The sequence below is a fragment of the Dromaius novaehollandiae genome, chromosome Z, assembly GCF_036370855.1.
Source record: "Dromaius novaehollandiae isolate bDroNov1 chromosome Z, bDroNov1.hap1, whole genome shotgun sequence".
NCBI classification, from domain to species: Eukaryota; Metazoa; Chordata; class Aves; order Casuariiformes; family Dromaiidae; genus Dromaius; species Dromaius novaehollandiae.
Window position 1 is genome coordinate 59,287,466 of NC_088132.1, and position 26,500 is coordinate 59,313,965.

The 26,500-nt window shown below is 37.2% G+C and overlaps 1 protein-coding gene across 4 annotated transcripts in view; it reads right to left on the minus strand.

Annotated features, from left to right (window-relative positions):
- Positions 1–1,764: 1,764 nt before the first annotated feature.
- Positions 1,765–26,500, minus strand: part of LOC135325074 (homer protein homolog 1) — a 94,247-nt gene continuing 69,511 nt past the window's right edge. For all 4 annotated transcript variants that reach the window (XM_064502542.1, XM_064502543.1, XM_064502541.1 and 1 more), the window contains 4 exons: positions 26,075–26,231; positions 12,954–13,064; positions 11,165–11,245; positions 1,765–5,510 (listed from right to left, as the gene is read on the minus strand). In XM_064502542.1, the coding sequence (XP_064358612.1) occupies positions 5,322–5,510; positions 11,165–11,245; positions 12,954–13,064; positions 26,075–26,231 (538 nt within the window). In that variant the 3' untranslated portion in view covers positions 1,765–5,321. The remainder of the gene's footprint in view (positions 5,511–11,164; positions 11,246–12,953; positions 13,065–26,074; positions 26,232–26,500) is intronic.

Here is a 26,500-nt window from a genome sequence, read left to right on the forward strand (position 1 = left end):
CTTCCTCTTCAAAAATTATTGCAGTCATAGAAATGGAAGTTCTCTTCATAGAAAACTTCTGGCTTGCTATTCTGTGTCTAGCGGAAGCAAAAGTGATTGACACACTGCTGGATTCATGCAGTGAGATGAGAATCAGATGAGAATTCCCAGAGCAGGGATGGACAAGATCTGAAACTACTTCAAAACTAAAGAAAGGAAGAGAAAAACCCCCAAATCCAGCTCAAAACTTTGTTATTCCAACACCACAGGGGACAGGCACTGATGGCAGAAAAACAGGAGTTGTCTTCAGCCACTACAGATGACTAATACCAATCCCAGATCTCTAGAGTTGTGAAGATAAAAGAACGGAAGGAAGTGGGGTTTGCAGAGTGCCAGAGCTTTGGATGTTTATAAAGCAGACCTAATCCTGCCCTTGCAAAGCCTATAGCAGTCATCTTGTTGGCACCCATTTGGTAGTAGGGTTTAGGGGCAAGCTGGATGTGCTCAAAATTAGCATGATGTGAAGGCCTAAGAAAAGCAAGACCCCTTTTAACAAAGCTTTTGTTGTTGATGCACAGGTCAGGTGCTCTCTCTGTTGCTGTACAAACCATTCTTGCCCATCTTAGAGCTACCAGTGCCAGGTAAAGGAATCCTTTTGACAACTGTTTTTTCCCCCAAAGTCTAAAACACCTTTGAAGGTTATTCCTCCTTCCCATGCCTACCAGCATAAGAACTGACGTTTGAAAATGACACAAAATGCCAGCTGTATCGTTCCAGCTGAGCTCTGCTCATGTGAGACCAGGCTATGAGGGAGAACGCAGCTATAATTACGCGTGTGTTTCTTTGGTCCTAGGATGAGCTGCCGAAAGCACAGAGGCAGTACTGGCAGCCAGAAGTCCCTGAGAGGTTGTGACGAGCAAGCTGTGAGACCCCATATGGTGCAAGAACCCACTGCACTATCTAGAGATTCGCCTGTGCGGGTGGTATTGCGATAGAGAGTTGCCCCAGCTTTCTGGCTGCCTCGCACAGCCAGAACAGGGGAGACAGCTGAACTGGAATCCGGGATCTATCCCCAAACTCTGTTCATTGTTGCCAAGCATTTAACATAATGGGTAAAATTAATCATACTTATCTGACATAAGTGGAGTAAAACAAAGAACTAATACTACTAAGTGAAAATAGAGATTAAAAAAAAAATCTATTATTCAGTGATACGTTCTCTGCTTAGCACCAATCAGAGGTAGTGCATATATGCAGCATTATTAAGAAAATGTAAACAAGACAATTTGAACATTGCTTCGCACAGTTAGGTCCCCTTCCTGAAAAAAAACAGTGTCTAACTGTGCACTTAACTGGCATGTTCACTTACTGAGAATACACATTTTTGGCCAATATTTCTTGATGGTTGGGGTTTTTTTAATTGCCTTTTGATATCAGGAGCTGATTTCAAATCAGATTTACACTTGGCCTCAGTCTAATCCAAGATTCCTGTAATCAACAAAATTAACTGCTTTTATTGACATTCACAGTTCTGCAGAGAACTAAGGATTGCAACATTGTTCGATTCCTCTTCCATGATGTATTTCTGAAAAAGTTTTGATTTTGCCTTTGAAATGAACTTCCTAATGAATGTGGTGTACATAGAATGCTGTTCAGTAGCCATTTCAATACAGAATATAAAAGATGATTAAAAAATTGAGGTTCAGACCCTTATTTAAGTTAAACCTGAAGTTAGTTCCTGGTAGAAAAATGAGCAGAAAGCAGAAACCTTCCACAACTGACAACTGAAAAGGAACACCTCAAAATATTCATCTTTAATTGACACATTGTTCATTCTCACAGGGTTTTCTTTAAAAGAATTATCCTGGGAATGCCACCAATAGCATTAAGCAATACTTATTTGTGTTGCATCTGGTTTAGCCCTTTATTTATTTATATTTTACCTGAAAACGTTTCTTCTTAAAGACCTTGTAACAATGATTTCTGCATTATCATTTTTTCTCCTCTTTCCTGGATATTAGCCAGGAAAAGGAATTCTCAGTCTGTAACAGACAGATCAGTTCACACGTTTTAATTTGTACACATAGAAAAATGCAGTTTCTGGATCATTGAGGCATATGGATTATGAACAAGACACTCCAAAAACTACCTATCCAGATGGGGATATACTTACAAAAATCTTTTATGTCAAAGTCAGGATTTCACAACATAACATGCTAATGCAAAATCCAGTAGCACCTGAAAGATTAAGGTAGCTGCTGCTATCACTTGCACATACTTGGAAAAGAGTTTAGAAAAAAATAAAAAGTACATTCTCCAGAGAACAGCAAGTGTATTTCAAAATAAAATTTTTGTTTTTTTCTTTTCCTTAGGTATTTTTGTTAGGTTTTTTTTGTAATTCTTTTGCCTTCTTTTTCTACAAGACTCCATACTTGCCATATAACAAGTTATGCACAATGTGATTGCTCTCCTCTCCTGAGCAAATTCATGTAGGCATTTTCAGGCTATAGTACTCGAAACTTTTCTGGTATATATATGTTCATCTAAAGATAAATAAAATGCATAATACCTGTCTCTGGGAAAAGTCATGTTTCAAATAGGCAAATTATTATCTTAAAACAAAAGTGGAGGGGCTACAGTAGGTATAGCCACCTAAATATGAACTTTAGATTAAATTTTCTAAACACTCACCTACTGTAAATGAACATCTAAAGTACTCTCAATAACAGGATGTTATTTATATGTGCACGTATGTCCACCTTATCCCATATATATGTTTGATGACTATTTGGGAATTCAAAGGTGCAGCCCTCAGTAATCATATTATTTAAAAAAGTGTAATGAAGCATATCTACTGTATGAGAAAAGAAATTCTCAAGTATCAATTTCCAATTTTAAATTTAATTTCAATAGGAAAATATTAAAAATGTGCACATCTAAATTTTTCCATGTTCTATATATACATATGTGTGTGTACGTATACATAGAAATACTCATGTACCACACATATACACAAAATTTAAGTGGAAATATTTTTGTCCACTCTTCTCCCACATGTAAATGACATCATATCTTTAAAAATGTCAATAATAATATCATTAAAAATAATATTACATTTATTCCAGCATCAACTTTCTATTGTTTTTATTCTTTCTTCCTCCTAATTATGTCCACTGAGCACTAGTTGGCCAGATTCTCCGTACACTTTCACAAATGTGATAACAACTGAACGTTATTGACATCACTAGGGATACATCTGGTTTACAGCAGTGCAAGTGACAGAAGAATCAGGCCCAAATATCCTCAGGTAAATTAAAACCTGGTGGCATCTTCTCACCTGGATCTGATAAAGCTATACACATCACCATCTAAAATCCACCAAATGAAAAACCGGTAGCTCACCGTGAAGTTTTCAACCAGTAGCACGCTGAACCAAGCTCCCCCCACCCCTTCAATAAATAAAATAGGTGAGAAAATACCCTAAAAATATGGAGAAAACTTAAACATTGTGTACATTTCATACAGTATAATACATGATGGTTTAGCATTTGACCTAAACCATTTTCCTGACTAGTCAGGAGACACCTGATAAATCACTGATAAAGAAAAAAAAATGTATTTTAGAAATAAAGCACGTATTTCTAATATAAACAAGAACCTGTGTGTATTATATGGTATATACATACAGTACACACATGAAAACAAATCTATCTTTTCTAGTTCTGAATAGCAGTCTCTAAAGGGAGAAAATTGTATTATACAAATTTAATAAGCAGCTAGATTTCATGTTTAACATTCAAATTAATTTGGGGAGCAAATAAAGGTCAGTGCATCTTTCGACTCTGAAGTCTGACACTCATTCATACATTTTTAAAAAGCCCTCTTCAACATTACAAGCAATTTATGGCAAGAATGTACTTTGATGCGAGACACATGACACTTGGCTTACCTTTCAAAGAGTTCTTTTTTTTTAAATAAATCTAGTATATAAAGAAATGCGTGTTTGCCAAAAGTCTGTTAAAATTACATCAAAACAACTTTAAAACCTGCTCACTGAGGATAATTGAATTCAATTTCCTGTTTTTAAACATTTAGTTAACAGTTCAAAATATTGCCTGGTGTAGTTTCAATAAAGATGTGATATGAAGACCCATAAAAGAGTAAACGTGTCTCCATTTCAATTTGCTGTGACAACAAAACTTCTAGAAACAGCTTTCTCGGCTGGACAAATTCAGTATACAAGTAATCCCTTGCAAAAGCTCTATGCCCTTAATGATGTCTATTATAAACAGTGCTCCCCATAAGCCATTATCTGCAAAACCTGAAATTCATGTGACATAATGAAAAAGTCTCCTGCAAAACAGGTTAACAGTTAATTGAACATGTATATTTGATATTTAATAATGCCAGAAAATAAATCACTGGCAGTTTCTTTTTATCTGTGCAAGTCAGATTTTACATTAAAAATTCTTTTTCTTTTTTCTTGGGGAACTCACCTGCCATCATTGGTTGGCTTCAAAATATATAGTAAAGTGGAAGATAGTATCTCACTGTAATTACATGGAATTCATATGAAAAAGTAAACCTTACACTGGACAATATTGTAGAACACCAGAGTAAACTTCATAAAGAAATACGGTATCTTCCGGTATATATATACATACATGTATATATAATATATAATATATATACATGTATGTGTGTGTATATATATATGTATATATATATAAACCAAAAAAACAACCAACCAACCAACAAAAAAAACCCAAAGGAAGAACTTTATACAAGCAGGTATAGTAACTCTGTTTCAATTAAAGATGCAACTCTCTCACTCCTGGCAAGAATAAATTGGTAATGGCACTGCTTCTCAACAGTGCAAAGTATCCTGAGAAATTATTAAGATTATAACAAAATACAGGGCTGTCATCACTAAGTTTTTGCACAAAACACAGCAATTAAATATCTTAAATAAATAAAACAGCAGATAACCTCTACTCTGTGTAAAACAAAAAGGGGATGTGACCTGGGACACTGCTAATTCTTCCATCACTAGTAATTAGAAAAGGATTGCATTCAATTACTGTTAATATCTTTCAAGTTATCTATGGCCAATAATGTACACGGAGGTAATTTGTAATTCAAGTTTTTTTGTTGTTGTTTTTTTCTTCAACTAGCTACAAGTTGAGTTCTAAATTTTACACTCAAATATGACTCAAATTTAAAACAAGCCCTCTTAGAGGAGCATTTTCTAATTTTGTGCAACTTTGATGCAGAGCCCAACACAGTCCCATGAAGAGAGACAGTGCATCTTTAAGCTGATTGGCACTGAAATCCCATTTTCTTTAGCTGCATTCTATTAGCTTGGCCAAGTTATCTCGTAATTCTGTTAGTTCAAATATTTTTCCATCAAGAATTTCTAAAAGTGTCTTCAAGTTATTGCGAAAAGCTTCTTGCTCATTCTGACTTTTCTCCAGACGTTGCTCTAGATCAGACAGCTGTCCTTCCAGGTCTTTGTTTCGAATTTCTACTTCCTTCAGAGAAAATACATAATATGTTAATGTGTTGTCTATAAACAGAAAGCAGTCTAACCTTCTGCTGGCATTCATGTGCTATTTTTGTCAATTCTGTTTTTTAGAAGCATTTGTGACCCTTCAAAGTTTCCACTAAACCAAAATCAGAATCCAAATTTTTGTTAGGATTGAATATGCACTATCAGAAGCAACTCCTTTCTTCTATCTTTTCATTAATTCATCTAAAGAACAGAAACTTTTGGATATGGATAAAACTGTTTAGTCAGTGACTTGCTCAAGGGTATAGTCCATATTAAACGGTCTCATAATTCACAAAGATTACTGCTTTGTGTGTCAACGAATACTACCTTAATACTGTCCCACACTATATGCCTTTTCACACTGAAAATTAAGACTGAAATATAAACTAGCTATACTGATCACAAGGTGAAATCAACTGTAACAAATTTAAAACAGCAAATGCTAGCTGAGTATCTTGTCTTGCTGGGACAAGTCTTTCAAATTTTGTTTCAACAGCTTCTGTTGCAATACACAGAGAGCACAGAAAGCATGTGAATTATTAGTGAGCTTCCATACATACAAGCTGTTTTAATATAACAGGTGCAAAGATGAAGCAGCAGCACTTGGAAGGTAGCTCATCGGATTCGACACTGAGCAAGTTCTGCTCACTTCCGTGGGGAAGAGAAGCCCACGGTTGCTGCAGGTAACAGCACAGCACCACTTTGCCTCATGCCAGCTAGAATGAGGGGGAGAGCTCTGTGCTGGGGCTGCTAGCAGCTCTGGGTTGTGTATGAAAGAGAAGCGAGGTTACAGTTGCTCTGATTTATGCAGGTTGGGTCTCCTCTCTTACCTCAAATTACCAGCATATCTGGTCTGGAACAGCATATTGTTATTTGAGTTTGTCTCACTTACTGTACATTTCTTAATTTCATAATGAATTTAATAATTTCAGTTATGAAAAGCGCTTTCAAAGACAGCACAAGGACTGTGCACTTAGTACACCATATACCCTGCACAGTCATTTTCTGCAAAAGTGAATAATAGATTAGTATTTATGTACATTAACATTTTTTAATCACCACTTACCTTTATAGCAGCCCTTTGTGTCACAAATGACTATTATAAAATTGTATTTGGAGCTCTTAATGGAGCTGCTATGAGTTTTTACAACTTGTTTCATCCAGTCGCTAGAGAGGGCTATTTGGCATTCTGCTGCAATCGTTTCCTCCCGTTATGACTAACTCTTCTTTCTGCCCTCCCACTCTTTTACTGTTTTTATTATTTTATTCTTCTCCCTTCCTCAAAGCGAATGCACGTATTAGTATTTACACTGGAGTGATCTCAGCTGCATCACATGAGACACCCTGACCCATACAGAATATGTATTTGGGCAGTCAAGAGTGACAGATATAAAAAGGCAACTTTGTGCCAAAGTCAGTTGCCTAAAACATATTTCCACTTGTAACGGGTGAGATGGCAGTGTTGATCAGCTGTTGTACCTCTGGGCAGATGAGCTATAAGGTGATATGACCAATGCTCTGTGTTGGCTCCCGGTGTCCATCACGGGGGTGAGCTCTGGGACCCGTGCAGGTGGAAAAGGCAGAGAACATCAGGGAATCATAAAAGAGAGCTTAGAACCACAACCCTTGTGAGCTGTGATAAGGCTGGGAGCCAGATCTGATTTTCTCCTGCCTATGAATACTAGTATAGCCAAGGGTTACCTCCAAACTAAACTGGAATACTTCACTTGCTTCTTGTTTGTAAATAGGCTAGTTAAAAATCACTGTGTTTTGATCACTCGTCTTGAATAGCACAGCTGAAAGCAGGAATTGCCTCTTGCTTCCAGGGTCAACAAAAGAATTATTTCAATTAGTTTAACATGGACTAATATAGTTGTGGATGCATTATGGGAAACTAATTGAAAAAGAAACAATATAAATAAAAATACATTTACTTACATAATGAATAACTACCTCACAATTGCTATAAATGAGCAATTATAACTGACGCCATATCTTCTGTAGGTTCTCCTCCACTGGGCCTACTCCTGCACTCCAAATTGAATTAGACAGACACTAAAATGACTGCACAAAATCGAGATCCACTGTGGCATAATGACTGTAGTAGAGGACAAAAAAAGTAATCTAGGGTTCCGTTAGCTCTGCAGTAACGAGTCATTCCTTTCTTTGGTCGCACATAACCGATTGCTGGTTTTTCACTTTGCCTCATGCTTCCTGCTTCTCCTGTCAGTATTCATCTTCCACTCACCAACCTTATATGCTCTAGGAGTTCTCCTTGCCACTGTTCTTAACCAAGAAATAATTAATTTCTCTAAGTAGGGAAGCCAGTGATAAAAGGGATCATTTTGCAACAAATCCATGGATATGAATGTTTTATTTGATGACACACATACCATCTGGGTCTGAAGAACAGCACATTGGCCTGTATCTAGCACTGAACATCATCTTTCAGGCCCTCCTCAAATGCTTTTAAACTTAGGAATTGTTCTGCTGTGAGATGTTAGGGTGACAGCACCCAAGCAAAAAAACCCAACCAAACAAACAAAAAACACCCTTTATTGTAAATGTAGTAACTTCCTTACCCATATCCACCATAAGGCTTCTAACTCTCCATTACTGTTCCTTGCCCTGCATCCTTCAAACTAGACAAGTTCCTTTCTTTTGTTTAAATTTCCAGCTTGTGTATGCCTGCAGTAGTTTATATTCCATTCTTGACATCTCTTTTCTAATCAATATCCATTTAGTTTCCCAAATATTTTCTCAGATATACTTTCTCCCATACTTCCTCCTGTTTTAGTTTCCTTAATTTGTGCTTAACATATTTAATGACTTATGGGAAGTAGGACTAACTGAAATATGCCAGAAGCTTTTGCTCCTAACTTCTGGCAAATGCTATTCCCCAACTTCTACATTAGATCCTTATACACATGTATCCTAGATTAGTACTTCTGATCTTTGCAATGGCATTGCATTACAAGTTCATATCCAGTTCATGTGCAGTTTACTATTACAAGTCTGTCTGCTTCAAAATTTTTACTTTTTGATGGGAAGCAATAGAGAGCTGTTCATGCAATGTATTCTGTTCCTCTACTTGTGTCATTTCACTTTGTTTGCAATTAATCTCAGCCAATAATCAACTGATTCGTCTAACAAATTCAGGGCCTTTAGAAGGTTTATTTTATGCTGTTTTTTTTCCTCTTACAGCAGGCCTAGTTTCTTGTATATACATTTCTTGTATATTTTCTTCATTTAGAAAAGACATAAATTAGCAACAAGTTAAGTTTGTTGTTTGTACTGTAATAATTTCTTGTAGAATTCAGTGCAAGGATGAGAATAAAATATTCAAACTATACACAACAGCTATGTTTTGGGATCTGCCATAGTCATAAAGACGTCCTGATTTACTGAGAGTCATACTGATTATGACTCACTGATATGCCTTCTCTATGTTGCTAATGAAATTATTAGGTAACGAGGCCCTCAATACTTACCCTTCACTGTGATAACATACTGCTCCTCACTGGAATTCACCAATGATGGATTTCTAATTCATTCTCTTATGAGAGTGTGTCAGAAATGCAGTACACCTTGATATAATAATTTCTTTATACAGTGGTTTCTTTATAGGCTGAATTCCAAAATATTTTAGAGTTACATAATCTATTTGCAAACACAAGGGGGAAAAAGTAAAGCAGAAGAAAAAAGAGCATGATGAACAGATACGGACCCCGGAGACAATCACGTTGAAAACAGATGATGAGTCAATTAAGTGAACAGATGTGGGATGGTTAGTCTAGAGCTACAGAAGAAAACACTATTGCACTGACGTCACAGGTGTAGGGTGAAATGGCTCAGGGAGGGCCAGCGTTATCAAAGCAGAAAGAGCGTAGCAGTAAGCAAAGATGCAAGACCTTCTACGCTGGCTGCCTCAGGTCAATAAGAAACTTTAAGATGAAGACAGACAACTTTTAACTTGGATCCTACGACAGCTTTAAACTTTTTTGTATAGAACCATTTTGAGAAATTAAGTGATTACTTACAAAGTAACATATGGACAGGTATACACACCATATTCATTTAGTTACTAAAGACAGACCAAAAAAGGCCACTGAACTCTATAAAGTATAATTTTTAACAAAGGATTGGCATTTTCTAATTCTAAAACATCTTTAGTCTTTTACTAGTCTCTCATAATTCTGCTTGCTAAGGATAGATGATTCCCAGCTCATTATTACTTTTCTTGTGATCTTATACTGCATTTGTTGTATACGCTACTGTTAGATCAATTTCCAACTTTCTTTATAATTCCCTTTTGGAATGTCTCAAGTAAGTTCTTTTGCATCTGAAAACCTCCATGCTTAGTCTAAAGCCAGCAACAATTTTTAGGAATGCTGGAACAGGCTAGCTCAGATATATTCAAAACGGTCTTTAAAGAAACACCATAACATATTTTTAACAAGTAATTTGACTTAAGAACATGGGAGAATGATTAACTCATTCTGTTCTTATGTGGTTCATTCTGCAGGCTAAAATGAGATTCAAGGAAGTTTGAATTCATATAATCAATTTCAAAGGAAATCTGCATAATAATTTTTAAGAGTTGTGGATTGTCTGATGAAGTTTGGTTTTAGCATGATTTAGGTCAAGCAGTGGAAACAGTGCAGGTCATCTTTAAGCACTTTAGATTTCAAGCTACTTAATGCCTGAGTTTCCAGCTGTGGTAAAACTCCAAGGTCTGAATGCAGAGTTTAAACCCATCTAAACTTTGGGCCAGCCTCATTCAGAAGGCTGGTGTTTCACAAGGGAGGCATGTCTGTGTTGGCTAGTTAGCCCAGCGACAAAAGAACAGGGGGGTTCACCTGTAGCAAGGGAGGGCCTTAGCCACCCATGCATGACTCTAGGAATTACTGAATGAGGCAGTCTTGCCCTATGGATCCCACAGATTTCAGTAGCAGTTACTGTCTGTTCACCGAGTGAAAACATTTCTATTACAAGGTTACTAAACAGGCAGACTAACAGCCTTTATACTGGGGCTTACTGTAAACTGATTCACAGAAGTGGAAGGCTGCATATGCTGTTTGTAGTAGGCTAAGTTATCTAGCTTTACACAGTGAAAAAACAACCCAGAACAACAATAAAAACAAAACGATTCTAAATACTTCCAAGAAAATGTCAATTTCTGCTTTTAAAGTCTGTACTACACAAGAACACTTTAACCTTTACCTTATCAGCCTACGTTTAAAAGCTAAATACAGACTCATTGCAACATGATGATACAATGCCTGATAGTTTAGTAGCACACCAGACCTGTGCGAAGACACTACTGTGAAAATGAGATCCGAACTGCCCAGCACACGTATTAATGAAGGACATCTGCTAATAAGAGAATAATTTGTGGAATTGTAAGTGAGATTTGAAACTCTCCCCTCAAGAAAAAAAATACCATGTTACAGCACGTGGAAATTTTGGTACAAATATCAGAGGAGCATCCTGGCCTGATGCTTTGCAATACAATTGAACTTATTTATTTATCTGGCAACATCAGTACACAGAGTGTAAGCTGCTCATGTGAACTGCTCACTTGTTAATCATTTTTCCTTTCTATCTAAAATAATATAACACACTGTGGCTCACCTGTAACTTCTGGGTCAAAGAATCCCTCTGTGCCTGGAGCTCTCTGGCATTGTCAATTTCTTGTTTCAATCTTTCTATTTCCTGGGGGAGAAGAAACAATCTCTTTAGCAACACCTTACCTGACCGAGGCTCAGCACAGGTAAGCTGGCTGCTGATGCTTCTCCTGAGCAAACCATTCCAGTGACACCAAAACTGCCAACTGGCTACTGCCTATCATGGCACAGGGAGTTGAAGCTCTGCTCCCCATATTCTTGCATCTCAATCCCAAAAGAACAATTCCAGTGTGAATAAACAATATAGGTAAGTAATTCATTTGCTATAAAAGTCCAAGACTCTCACTCCCACACAAAAGATCTGAAACTCTTTTTTGTAGAAAATTAAGGGTGCTCACAATTACAGAAACAACTTTTACTTTAAATTCTATTTTAGTCCCTTCTAGTTTCTAGTTTAGTCTTTAGTCCCTTCAGCATCTTTTTCAAACCAAAAATCCAATTTTCATCTGTGAGCTGCTTCTTATGTTACTAACAATGGGGCTGAGCATAAAAGAATTGTCTGCTTTGACCACTGATTTCTATTAAAAAAAGTCTGTAAGAAACGGTAGCTTTAATAAGGTATAAAAATAACAAAAATACATAAAATAATGAATAATGAAAGAGAACTTTGCTTTGCTTACCCTCAAGAGAAAGGAACAAAAACCGCTAATGAAACTAAAAAGTCTCAAACTTAAAGCTAATAAATACTTTCCCAAAGACGGGTACATCTAACTCCTAGAACTCCTTTCTGAAAGAGACCTTTGCATCCAACAGCTCAGCATAATTCAAAAGAGCACCAATATGGGCACCAAAATTGGCAACCTTAACACCCGGATACTAGTCTCTTAAGTATGAGGGAGTTTGGAGAAGGCTTTTCATTTTGGGGGGAAATTCTTTACAACTACTGTGTCTTCTGAATCCTCCTTTGAAACAGCAGCTTAACAACAGCCACTGTTGGAGTCAAGAAACAGATGCAGACACGCTGCTCATCTGAACAGATACATCAATGCCTACTGTGAATCACAGAAATCTCAAGGAACCTCAAGAAACACAGGGCAAACACTCCCTCAAATTCAGTCCTTTCACCTCCCTTTTCCAACGCTAAAAAGGGGCAATTCTGTATCATTTTAGGATACAAACCCGCTTTCCCTTAGGACGCATGCCAAAGCAGGTGTTACTCTAATTCCTCATATTTCCTGCTGCTGGTCCAGCCCAAGGCAGATGGCACAATAAACATCATCAAATACAGGGTGGGAGGTTGGCATACATTTAAGGAAAGGACTGATCGTAGGGATCATAGAAGTCAGCTATATTAGTCAGAAATAGTCTAAAAAACAGACTGGCCTCAAAAAGAGATTAATCCATTTCTTGCTATGAACTCTATTCTCCAGAAAAGGGAAAGCTGCACTTACAACTACTTCACTTCTCAGTGAATTTGGAATGCATCACTATGATGAGAGCTCCAAAACAGTCATGTGTGGCCCAATGCAGACTTACTTTTGCAAAGAAAGATGCCTGGTAAAAGCAGACAGGAAAAAAATCATATATTTTGTTGTTCAGACACCCATCTCTATATTGGACTGATGTAATTATATACAAGGAAAAATATTAACCATTTCAAAAAAGCTGAAAAATGAATTTTTACTTCATAATACCTATAGGAAATAGCACAGTACTTATCAATTCTCACAAGGTTACTACTGAAAGCCTTTAGCAATGATACACCAGAAAAGGTAAGAATAAATGTTAGCAAATACCTCTTCCTTTTTCTTCAGTGTAGATTCTAATTCCTGTATTGTCTGGTTTAATTCTGTTTTGTGTGTGTGGACTGCATTGGCTTGACTGCTCACACACTCTAGCTCAGTCACCTGTTGAAATAAGGAGAAGCAAGACATACAGAATTCATATAAAGAATTTCAAGGCACTATTCCTTCTTTGCATGAATAGCTGTATTTGAAATAAACCATTAATTCTGAGTGACATACATGTATTAAATTGGTGAGGGTGTTTCTATGAAGTTAGCATAAAATTCTTTACCAAACTGTTTTGCACAAAATGGTTGCTATGACTTCTAATGTTTACTGTCATATCCTGGAGACAATATATTTAATATGTTGCAGTTTAAAAGAACATTAATTAAAAGTTATACTTACTAATTATTGAAAATTTTATGGAAGAAGCTGAATTACCATTTCAGAACCAGTAATGTATAAATGATTAAACACAGATCTGTCAGTCTAACTTACCTCTCCATCTGACACTTTTTAATGTTGCACCATCTTAATCAACTAAGCCACAATGCTCACCCACTTCCTAGAAAGCTAATTAACATTTCACAGCTTCAGTTTCTGACTCTGCATCAACACTGTAATAGCGGATACTTAGCTACCAGTGTACAGCTGCCAACGTTTTACCTCCTCTAGTTTCAGATCTCTTCTCTCAGCCACAAAGCCAACAGCTAATGGCACAATTTGGATTTGTACAGTTCCTCTTTATTAGCAGGCAGCATACTATCTCCATCTGCCCTTGGATAAGATAAGATACATGCCAGTGGTGTGCTTTTTTTATTTTATTTTTTAATTGAAGAGATGTTAATATGCCTGCTATTCACAGATAAATGGTCATCAAAAGTAGTTTGTGCATCAGTGAAATACAATCCATGCAGCAAGAGTTTATGTAGAAAAATCTTCATTCATGTACCTCTCAAACTACAGACCAAAATATTAGAGTACTTTCACACTGCATGTCTGCATGGATGTCTGCACTAAAACATTTTTGTTTAATAACAAACTGTCAAAATAGTAAAAGTACTACTATTTAAAGCCAAATACCTCATTTTTCCCAGAATATATATGCCTGTCAATCTCAGCAACATCTCTCTACAGAAACTAACAAATTGGGCTTAAAACTTCTTTGAACAAAGTATATTATTGTGCTACCCAATTCTGCAACCAAAAAACCTTTAGGTCTTCATTTAACTTCTTTAGAGAAGTAGCCCCTAGACAGAGGTATGGCATGTATTCTCCAGGACAATTTTCTTTCTTAGAGGACAAAGAAGATCTTGAGGAATCAAGGTTGGTGCCCTCTAGTACTGATGTAGTCCAGCTAGTGAAGCCATTGCGATGACAGTGATTGCAGACTCCAAACTCTTTGTAGGCTCAAAACATAGATTATTGAGTGCAGGGAGAAGTGAGGGAAAGCCAGGGTGAAATACAAGAAAATTAAAATCCCTATCAGCTTCTTCCTTCTGAGATACGGGATATAAACTTCCCCTCTGTAACAGCCATGACTAGTCTAGTTTCTTCTACTGGAAAACTGATTAGACATTTGTGCATATTAGGCTTACAAACAAAGATTACAGCACATTCTTGGGAGTGATAAGGAGAGTAACTTGCTACAAAAACCCCAAGAACCATCTTATTTGCTCGAATTGTCCCAAAAGAAATAATATCTGTGCTCATGGAAAAAAAAATAGCAATTAGTTCAGTCTTATGTGACATTGAGCATTATTGTTACAGTCTCAGACCACTCTCTCAATTTGTTAAAATTAAACAAAGACATTTCTATTCAGATATCTGTTCTTTGTGACTGATACCAATAGAAGTATTTCACCACTGTAATTACACAAACGCAAACAAGCAGAATTGCACTACCCAGACTGGGAAAAATCCATGGCTAAACAGTGTCTGAACCAACATCTAGACACAACTGGAATCACAGAGTCACTGAGTAGTTTAGGCTGGAAGGGAACCATGGAGGTTACCTGGTCCAACCCCCCTGCTCAAAGCAGGGCCAAATTAGAAGTCACGTTTGGTTGCTCAGGGTCTTACCCAGTCAAGAATCCTTCATCTTCTTCCAGAGCTGCCACACTCACATGCAGGCCCCTATATTCCTGCCCTGGGCACACGGTGCCTTATAGAAAGCCCTAGTTCATTCCTAAGCTTTACTGGAGCTCTCAAGCTGGGTTCTCACCCACCTCCCTCCCTCCTCCAGTTTAACCTGTTAAACCTTTTCAAGCTCTTATGCTGAACTGAGTCTTGAATTAGAGGCAGAAGCCTCTGTGAATCCATAGTGTTGGAAAACCAGCTTCAAGCCCTCTTCTACCTGTTATGTAATACAGACTGGAAATGCGAGCACGCTAACCACTGTGTCACACAGTAACCGCCAAGCAGGTCAATCTCTCCATTAAAGGTGTGGCACTTGGCAATACCTGTTAGTCTTCGCAAGCATTGGCAGAGCAAATACTCATTTACACAAAGTGCAATAGCCTCAACAGGACAGACAGGGAAAACCCAGTCCCGCAACCACCTCTGTCCTTGTGTCCAGTGTCTGATCCTATGACAAAAAGAGCTTGGATCCCACTGCTCTCCACGATGTTTCCTCTGGGCTAGTTCACAGGTCAAGGATGCGTGCGTGCTGCCGGTGCAGCCCCGGAGTCGGAGGCTGGCAGGTTGAACTGGTGTGGTTAAGACGTTACTGGTCCCAGCTGCTTGTACCGGTACTGGCTGGAAATGCCTCCTGCAATGGCCCTGCCAGTTGTGTGGGTCACATGAACTCTCCCCAGTATGCTCTGCGCAATACTAACTCAAGACACCTATTGAACTGCTGAAACAAACACAGCTGGTTTTGCTCGGGCAGAGGAGGGAGTGCTCTCACACACCTTCGTGCCAACAGAGTGGGGGCAGCACCCTCTCTCAGCAGGGCAATTAATTATCCACAGCTAAATGGGCTGTAATGTCTTACGCTGGTCCAGGTTTTCCCTGGGCAAACATCCACCTCTCACTGCCTATGAAAGAAAATAATGTGCTGTTCAACTATTTTGTTCACTGTTCATTGAAAAATCAGTAACTTGAAAGAAAAAAAATCAATTAAAAACAGGTTTACTTTAACCACAGTCTTATTTAAATGCTCATTCCTACAGAGACACAGAAAGATTTCAAATATCTTCATCATGTTCTCTTCTTGAATGTACCTATAAAAAAGAAAATTATATTGTGACCCTTTCAAAAAATCTGTGGACTAAGATGGGCTGGAAAATGATGCAGTATAAAGAATGTGCAATTGAAAACAGAAGTAACAAAAGATAAAGCTCTAGGCAAAAATCTGGATAGCTTTTACTTGCTCTATTTACTTTGTTCCAAATTAAACTTGTTATTCTCATGCCCAGCAGTCCAAAAATCATTAAAAATAATTGTTTATGCGTTACACACAGAAGGGGGCATAAAAGGAGGCTAAAATGCTTTAGCTGACCCTCCCATCTGCTATTTTCAGGGGCATCTTCTCATTCATTTTTTCATGTTTAAGAGAAAGGCTCGATCAATCATTCAAGCATTTGCACAGCAACAGTAAGCAATGTAACTGTGATGAAGCCTTGTTTCCAGTACAGAACCTGGGCTGAAAAAACAGTCTTTGAACAATAACTGATTGCAAAGATTAAACAAGGTGGTTCTTTTGTGCTATTATAAGACTGCACTGACTTGCATAGCCAAAACACTCAATGCTGTGGCTTCATACGAGAGATTTAAAAAAAAAAAAAAAAAAAAAAAAAAAAAAGGATAGTGCACTCTATCTCACTGCCTCTACTGTTTTTTTTTTGTTTGTTTGTTTGTTTTGGCATTTAATATCCAGGGAAGGATTGCATGAACGGAAAGAAAGTCTGAAAAGTGTTTTTAGTGACTGTTTAATGAGCTAATTCTTCTAGTATATGGCCATTATTATTTTTAAGTGCATACTTCAGTGAAAAACGTAAGTCAGCTAAAACAGGACAGCAAGCCAACTTGTTCTGGCAAAGCCTAAAACCTTCTCAGTAGAGGCCATACCAGAATTTTCTGGAATTTTTCATCCAGGGCCAGCAGCCTATACAGAGAGAGGAAGTCCAGGCAGAAGTTTTCACTGTAGCACGCAGCTAGCATACACCGAGCTGCTGAGAAGACCGGAGGAGGAGGGAGGCTTTGGACCATGTAATAGAACTAGAAAGAAAAACAGACTTGACATGAGCTTAAGAGAAGGACTGCACAAGAGTTTCAGAAGATTGAAGAATCCCTCAAAGAAAACAAACCATATCAAAACACGAAGAAACGACGAGAAGAGATTCTATCAAATCCCTGCCCAAACGACTGCTTGACAATTGAAGAGTTTGGTTAGACAGAGGTGAAGAGATGGGAACGACAGAAACATTGGGAATGGTCTCCCTCCCAGAACAACTGCTGCCTGAATGAATCTGAGCTACTTTTGCTGCAGGTTATTTCATGTTCTCGAACCATTTTCTTGAGACCAATTCGTACATTTCTGGTCTCAAGCAATAATACTTTTTATTTGGTACCTTAAATTTGGTAACAACAGATCGTAATTTTCTTTCTAAACTTCATACAGAAATTACTTCAACTACCACAGAAATGCAAGGAAAGACAGGTTAAACTATACTTTCAGCATAGCTTTGGCCTGTTCTATAGATACACCTGATGCTGATAACTTGCTGTTTCCTAAAGATATTGTTATCCCTTGTATTTATTGTGGAACACAGTATCAGAGGTCTATTGACCCAGGCTACAGTGCAGAATAGACACAGAGCTCATGTGTAAGACTGAATATACATATTAATTATGTGCTTCTCGCTAGCTGAGTTACATCCCTAAATGGATCCTAACTGTGACTGGGATAAAAATATTGCATCAGTAATTCAAGATGTAGCCCCTACAAGCCCTCTGCTTTCTACAATGAGAAGAGAAATGTTGTGTGGCTCAGCAAATCTAGCAAAAACTGCACAAAGCTTTGTGTGATTTATGCAGAAGCAGCTTCTCAGTTCTTCATGGTGGATAGTAAAGACGCAAGATAGCATGCAAACAAGCTGATCAGAAAAATAATTCCAGTATAGCTTTCAAAAATAAAAATCTAGAAAGATTTTTCATGCTAAGAAATGTGAAAATGCAGGATACAAGGAAAATTGCTTTTCAAGGTTGCTGCTGAAGGAACAAAAAGCACACCATAGTATTATTCATATACATCATTTCTGACAGCAAATTAAATATTGTAGTTTTCCAAGATTTACCCATAGATAAATGATAACCTGGGGGTAGGGGCAAGTTCTGTGCCCTACCAATAATATATTACTTTTTTGAACTGAGAAAACAATTAAAGATTTTGCTGAAAAGGACACATTTTTCTCTGTGGGCACTGATGCCTCAAGCCATGGAAATATCAAAATGTTTTCCACAGTTATTCATTACTACAGAGATGAAAGAGGAATAATCCATCATCTGCTTGATTTCTGTGAAGGAAGTAATGAAATTGCAGTAGAAATATCTGAAAATATACAAAGTACACCAAAAGCAATGGTCTGAGCTTCCGCCCTCCACGACTGCATGCAACTGATACTGCTAGTACTAATTTCAGGAGACATCCATTTGTCTACAGTCTAATTAGAAAATACTTTTTCCAGCTATTTCACCAGCTCACGAAATACATACAACAGCAAACATGGTACGGATATGTCCTCCTTTAATCCTGAAGACTTCAGTCTCGTTACTTCCTCATTTTCCAACAGAGTTTTAGAATTATAAGAGATATTTCATTTTATCAAGCCTTGACTACAAGAAAATGTTGTTGGCATGCCCCTTCAAAATATTTTCTATAATTTGCAGATAGAAGGATCTTAAACATTTCTTAGCTTTTTGAAAATGGTGACGAAGATGGGGACAAGGGACTCTTCAATGAAAAAAACTTTTTTCTTTCCCAGAGTGACAGTGGTTTGCTTGTCTTTTCAAATCAGAATCTTGATTATGACACCTTTATATGATACCACATTCAGTGAAGGTGCCTTCCCACAAAAACCTGATGAAAATCTTGGGTCATAAATGCAAACCTGCTCTATGTGCTAAGATTTCAGAAATCTTGTCCCAGGAAATGCTCTGATACTCTAACTTCAAGACTGACAACAAATCTCATTTTAAAAACAATATGCCTATTATAAAAAACAATAAAAAAACAATAGCTTATTATAACTGAAATGCATACTGGAGGAGGAAAAATGTAGATGTGAGAGAAAAACACACATCACTTGAAGTAAAATGCTCTTACTTTTCCTCTGGTTATCCCCTAATTCCATGCAAAGGAGGTGGTTAGTCTTCACAATGTTTTCTTTTCTCAAGGTTTTCAAAATATTACTCTAGACTTCTTTTTACTAGAAACTAGTTCCTCGGTGAGAAGGATCAGTATAACAGTTCTAATGCAGATAATTACAGCCTGCTCTAAAACATAAAACTTTTTTTTTTTTTTAAAGAAAAGCCTGTCTTACAAAAATAAAAAACAAAGTCGCTATTCCCCCACATATCTTCTAAAAACACAACTGTAACAGTTAAAACAATTAGCCTTTCCAGATCTTACTGCATTGTTCCTAACTCTAATACTCACCCAGAACATATCTCTGGAACTTTGGTTGACATTTAACATCATGACCTCACTTTATGAGGCTGCCTTTGCTTTCTAGGGAGTTTTTAGTGTAATAAGGGTTTACTTGTAAATCCAGATTAAGGGACTATATACATAAAAATACGGACTTCTTTGCACATAACTGCAGCCATTTTGTATGCAGTCATGATTTGGTCCATCTGCACACACACATTTACTTCAATTAAATAAGAAGTCATAGAAAATGCATAGACAAATACTAGCAAAATGATAATCCCACTATTTTGGCAGTAAATTACCAAACTAACTATGCTTACCCTGCAAAACGCTTATCTATTTTCATTATAAACACGTGGTCCCAAGCTACTATCTAGCCACATGCTAATTATTATAGTTTAGGAAGGAAGTTATATTTACATAACTTTTTTCTTTTAATTAATCAAACTAAATTTAAATGTAACAAGTTCAGATAGTTCAGTGGGGGTAGGAGGGACACACACTTGAGGGGAAGATGACAAGAGATGGGCATCACATAATAAAAGGTACATTGTCAATAAATCTTTGGATCAAAACTCCTTTCAAAAATTTTTAACTATCACACTGCCACCTTATTTTAAATTTCCACTCTTAGAAAATGTCTTTCCTCAGTCATACGAGACCAAACTGAGACATGTTAATGGGCTCCTATGAACAGTTACTCACACAATTAGTCCCAAAGTAGTGCTAATGAGTTACTCAACAGCACTGACTTCTCAGCATGGAAGCAGTCCACAACCTGGCTCTGATTCAGCAAGCAACTTTATCACACATCTGCACGTTCAAAATTGGGTCTTTGTTCTTCTATTACTAGTTCAGATAGTGGAAACATGGAAGTTAGTGCTAAGGAGCTTGCAAAACTTAAAAAGATTTTCTATAGTATTTTCGGATAATCTGAGCAGATGGCTTGTATGGAGTCCCATACCTCTTGTGGACTTTGCTAACTGCATTTAAAGATACTTGTTTTCTTTAAGTAGCACAGAAGTAGCGCAGGAAAATAACTGTGGTTTTATTTCCTACGCACATGCATTCTTTAATATCCACTTTAGAATTTCTTTTAGCAGTAGTGAAATCAGGGCCCATTATTTTTCAGGGTTTCTTTTTATGACCACATAAGATGGCAAGATATTTGTTTCATTCACCGAATGAAACAGATGGATGAAGAGCCAGAACATAATAGGCTAATTCTGTCTTATTTCCTAGGAAATCATAAAATAACAAGCTAGAATTCACTAGTTACCTCTCTATTCTTTTAGGAATACCCAGAGCTTGGTCATTTGCCTTCATCTCTTCTTATCTCAGGATTCTTTTCCTGCAGATGAATGATCTTCAAGGACTGCAGCTCTTTTATTATCCACTGGTGTTATTACTCTGTGCTATTGCCCAGTGTCATAGGATGATTTACTTTAACAGTTAGCATGCAAGAAAAAATGCACAGTTTTCCTTTTTTACATGACAGAGATGAAACTTTGGGTTATTTTGCATAATTCATATCACCATTCAATCCTTTCCTTTCCACACTATCAGGATTAATGTTAGTACTGAAGCTATTTCTTTTGGCTGAAGTAGCTCACTTCAGGTTTTTTATATCTGTTACTGAGCTGTTCTAAACTCATGAATCCCTTTTAACTTCAAAAAGCTATGCAGGGTGTGTAGGAGTGTTCCCCGACCCCATTTAAGGGAAATCCTTGTTGTTAAGCTGCTTCTGAGCAGATTAGTGGGGAGAAGGCTCAGAACTCTAACTTAAGCTCTTGACTGGGCATCATATCTTCCCAAAATTATCTTTTTGTATTTCAGAGGGAAAAATCCATAAAGGTAATAATTTTTTGAAAAATAGAATGTGTGACAAATAGCAAAGTGCAGTATTTCTGACTTGAGCTCGCAGTATATCAGAAGAGAGCACAAAACTTTAATTTATTGAGAACTTTGCACTCAGCCACACTGAATGTGGATTCTATTTCCTCTCAGCTTTAGGCACTACTAATGCAGAGAACAAATGGGAGAAGGAAGACAAAGGCATCAGAGAAAGCAAATAATGTAGGTTAATATGAATAATTGAAATGATAGATGAGGAAATCTTACACTTAATCAGAAATAGCAGATAATAAATTAAATTAATTTAAAAAAGGAACAAAAACAATCAAAGAAAGCATTTTAGCTTTGTTTCTATGTTTTAAAAGATTTTAAAAAATATAAATAATGTGGCATACAGAAAAACTATTTCAGTCAAATTTAGAAACAATTCTAGAATAAAAAAGGTTGGGTTAAAAATAATTTAAAACATCTTAAAAAGTAAAGATTGCAATGAGTACTGTATGGCCCCAAAGACCCATATTATCACAGTGAATGAGAACAATGGAAAATAGGAGAGGGGTGAGATATAATTGTAAAATCAAAGGATATTTATAAATATGACATGACAAAATTCAAACTGCAGAAAAAGGTACATAAGAAGTCAACTAATAAGATATTACTAACAATTAGAAATATATTTCTATATTTATATAAAAAGGAAACTATATAAATGAGGCTATTTCATAAAGCTATTAAATAAAGAGGAAACTAAAGATAAAAACAATAAGATAAAGTTTACTAATCAATATGCATTACTTCCCCCCACACACCACACTTGACATAGAGGATATAAGTCTGCTGTAGCTTGCAGATAAGATGACTCAGGCATCAAAACTTATATATACACCTAGAGCACAGGAGGAATGAATACCACAGGTACATTATATACAAGCCACATAATACATTATTAAATTGAAATAAACACAGCAAACAGTGGTGGAAGACCTGTTCTTCATTTTGGAGGCTGGTCTACTTCCTACAACACTGTGCTCTTATCAAGCAAGCACATCGCTCTAACACATGTCTACATACGTTATTCCTCTCCAGTGGGTAAAATGCTGTGAGAGCCTATAAAACAGCAACTAGACTACAATTTAACATGCAAACTGATTTCCAAACTTTCATGTCTTCTTTAAATCAATGTTTCTAAGAGCATTTCTAAAAACCCGGTCTATTCAACTTTTCTCAACAAAGTTTCTTTTGGATCAAACAGCATTTTTCTTCTGCACTGGCAACAGAGTCAGGTTGCAGCACGGCAAATTCCAATTAGCATTAGGAAAAAAATCGTCACAATAAGCGTGGTCAAACACTGGAACGTGTTGCCCAAAGAGGCTGTGGGATCTCCATTTTTCAGGACTTGTCATGGCCCTGACCACCCTGATCTTACCCTGAAGCTGGATCTAACTTCAAAGTTGGTCCTGCTTTGAGTGGGGGGATTGGAGCAGATAACCTAACCAAAGTCTCCTTCCAAAGTAAATTATTCTGTGATTCTGTGAACTAAAGATGGAGTTCATCTTACCTGACTAGAAGTAGGGCTATGGGACACCTACTCTTCACGATGTTTTTGTCTCTCCATGAATTATGAAAATAAGATGGCCACCTTATACTAGATGTGTAACTTTTACATAAACTCAGGTGAGATGGATTTCAATTTAAGGAACAGTTTTTTGATCAATTTCAGCTATGCGTTTATATTAAGCTTAACAGATAAACCTAAAAGAATGGTAACACCATCCAGCAACCTAACGCTGCTTGCTGCCACATACACCATAGCCAGCAGTCTCCAGGTCTGCCCTTTAATAGCACATTTTCTGCCTGTGTAATAGAGAAGTATGTGACTTGCAGTTTCTTGTTAAAACCAGAGAATATTTCACATTTGAAAGATCACTCTTGGGTTAGACCAGCTGTTGTACCCCATCATACGGAAAACAGACTGAGATTGATTTTTTTTAACATGATCTGCATACTTTTGCCTGAAGAGTTTGACTTACTGGGTTAGCCAAGTCTATCTTTTTCTAAAATCAATTTCAAAAGAGAACAGTACTCTTGATGAACTATCCTGTAGTAATTTACAGGCATGCACAATGAGTCATAGGCACAGAGCATTACTATATTACATGTGAGAAATCAGTAAGAAAAAGATTTAATACAAGCATGTAAAAGGCAACCATAACAGCACAACACAGATGATTCCACATTACAAGATTTTCTGTTTCATCAGAAATACATAATAGATAATTGTAGGAAATTTGCTAGGCAGAGGTTATGAAAAACAGTCAGTCATTAATGCATGTAGCCACAGACTTGGTTACTACTTTTGTTTTGTTAACTGTACTGTGAGGTACAAGCAGAATCTCATTTTAAAATTACCTATATTCACTAATTCTATTTTCCAATAACAGGTTTTAAATAAGACAAGACTAAGAGTGACAGTATCATCACGTAAAAGAGACTTTCTACCATACTGCCATGCCTGTGTTGTCTTTGCAACAAAAGCTGTGAATACATTTTATTATGGAGAATGCTATCTCGCTAGGTCTGCACTTCAGTGACGCCTTCTTCACCGGAAGACTTATGCTGGAGGTCAAACCCACCCCATCTTCTGCACTGTATTAATTAGTAGGTTATAATTTAATTAATATTAACTACAAATGACAGCACTATCATCTATTCACAAACCTGGAACACTATGATTAGAATTTTCACCCTTCCAAAGGAAAAATTTAAATGAGGTGGCAAAACAAAAATCTCTCTTTATACAAACACACATGACAAGCTTGTGTCCTGCTGGAAATTTTCTGAACAAAAACAGTTTTGTCAGCAACTGCCAGTTTCTTGAAATGAAAGAACTTTGCAAAACCCATCAGTTTTAATTACACTTCATGCATTTCAGCCAGCTATCACACATGCAGTTAGGGCCCACCGGAAACTGCCATTCTTCCCTATCAACTTCTCTGGCTGGGCCTTCAAGATCCTTGTCTTCAAGTCAGTTAGGTATAGGACAGCCCCCACAACCTGACATTTTCCCAGTTTTCCAAGCCCAAGGGAATTCTAGCTACTCTTCCAGACCTCCACGTAGATGCAGCCTGCTGAATTTCTCATTCTCAAATCACTACGATTCTTGTCCCAGTGACTGCTAACAATCTCTAATTCTAACAATAATATGGATAGGTCCCCCACAGGTTTAAAAAACCCTTTGCAATTTGCAGATGCGGCTAACTGTATTTGCCATACTTTATTTCATAAAGGGAGTACAGCATTACCAAATTAAAAGATTCGGCCTATTTGCTACATGGCGTTTTCCTTCTCTCAGTATGTCCATGAAAGTGACCTTCATGCAAAAATGTATATGGGGCTTCTGTTTGTTTTTATTTCCTGCTCCATGATATTTTTCTAAGTCAACTGATAGTAACAAGGCTATAACACAGTTCAATCAAAGACAGCTTTCCTCCATACAAATGCTAGCTTTGCCTTCACTTTGCACAAAAATATGTCCTAAGCTATGATGACAAATTGATATGGATAAAGGTGGACAAATTATACCAATATATAAACAATTACAAGAGAAAAAAGAAGAGAAAAATATCATATACTTGTTTTCCTAATGCAATCTCTAATTTTGAATAGTTCCTCAAATACTCATTGCTGCCTCCATTGGACTCTAATTCCTGGTCTGCAATATCACAGTGAAGGGGATGGGATCCTGCCCCTCCTGTACACACGCAGGAACAGATCTTTAATTGCACATGATGAGCTTGATTCTATACTTTTCTTTAGGTGCAAGGATGAAAGGACAGTGTTGCTCTCTGGTATATGTGCAAGCTGGAACATGGTTCCTTTAACTTACAGATCTGAGGTCAAGTTTCTGTGGGCTAAAATGCAAAAGGGAGTCAAGTGTAATGCTGTAGAGAAGGTCCTGAAGCAGATGTGATGGAGCTCGTACAAAACGAAGAGAGAGCAACTAGCCAATGTGTCCTAAGTATCATAGCTTATATAACTCCTCCTGCAACAAAAACCTCTGCAGAAAAGAAACTGCTCAAAAGAAAGAGTATTTCCTAACTGAGGAACATTCCTTCATTAGCTCCTTTCCACCTCCAAGGGACACCCCAGCTACAGCTGCTCTGGAGTTCCACCTGGAGATTTTGTGGGAAAAAGATAATAGCTTGGGAAATGAGCAGAGCTCTTCCATCCACCCTTGATTTTGTTCTTTGCAAGCTTTTCCTCCAGCTTACCTAGTCATCAGGCTCCAGGCTGTATCCTTGATATGGAGATGAGTTTCTAAGTCCTCTGTGTCATGTGGAAGAAAGGATTCTCACAAGAGGATCTGAGTGCGCTAAGGGGTGACAGGTATCCACACAGAATAGTGACATCTCAAAGGAGTGTCAGCACATTTGGGTGCATTTGCCCAGGTGCTTTGTATGAGAATCCTGTGTATGTTAAAGTGATCATTAATTTCTGTATCAAAGATTTACCTACAGCCCCAACATTAAGCTTATTTGCTTTACTCCAAAATGAGCATGTGCACTTACCAGCACTTTCGTATCATAATCTTTAAAGATCCTTGCTGCTTGTCTTTACTTACCCGCTTATGAAGACGTTCTGCTTCCTCCTGATACGCAGCAAGCTGTTGTTTCCATTGTTTTACATTGGCAGTGGACTCCAGCAGGGCTGCTGTGAGCTTAGCATTATTACCCTTGAGTGTGGCCAGTTCTGCCTCCCAATGCTTGCTGATTGTCGAACTGCACAGACAAAATGAGAATGGTCAGAACCCTGCAAATCTCTTCTTGCTTTTTTTCTTTAAATGTCTTATAAAATTTTTTCAAAATATTCAGGAGTAAGAGAATTAAGCAAAAATCTTTCAACTGAAAGTTCAAATGAGAATGCAAGTGCTCAAAAATCATTAAAACTTTAAATTCAGAAAATACTCATCAAGAGAATTCTTAATATAGGGATATCATTATGGGAAAATAAACTATAACCTCCCAGTTCAATATTGCATTTTATTTTG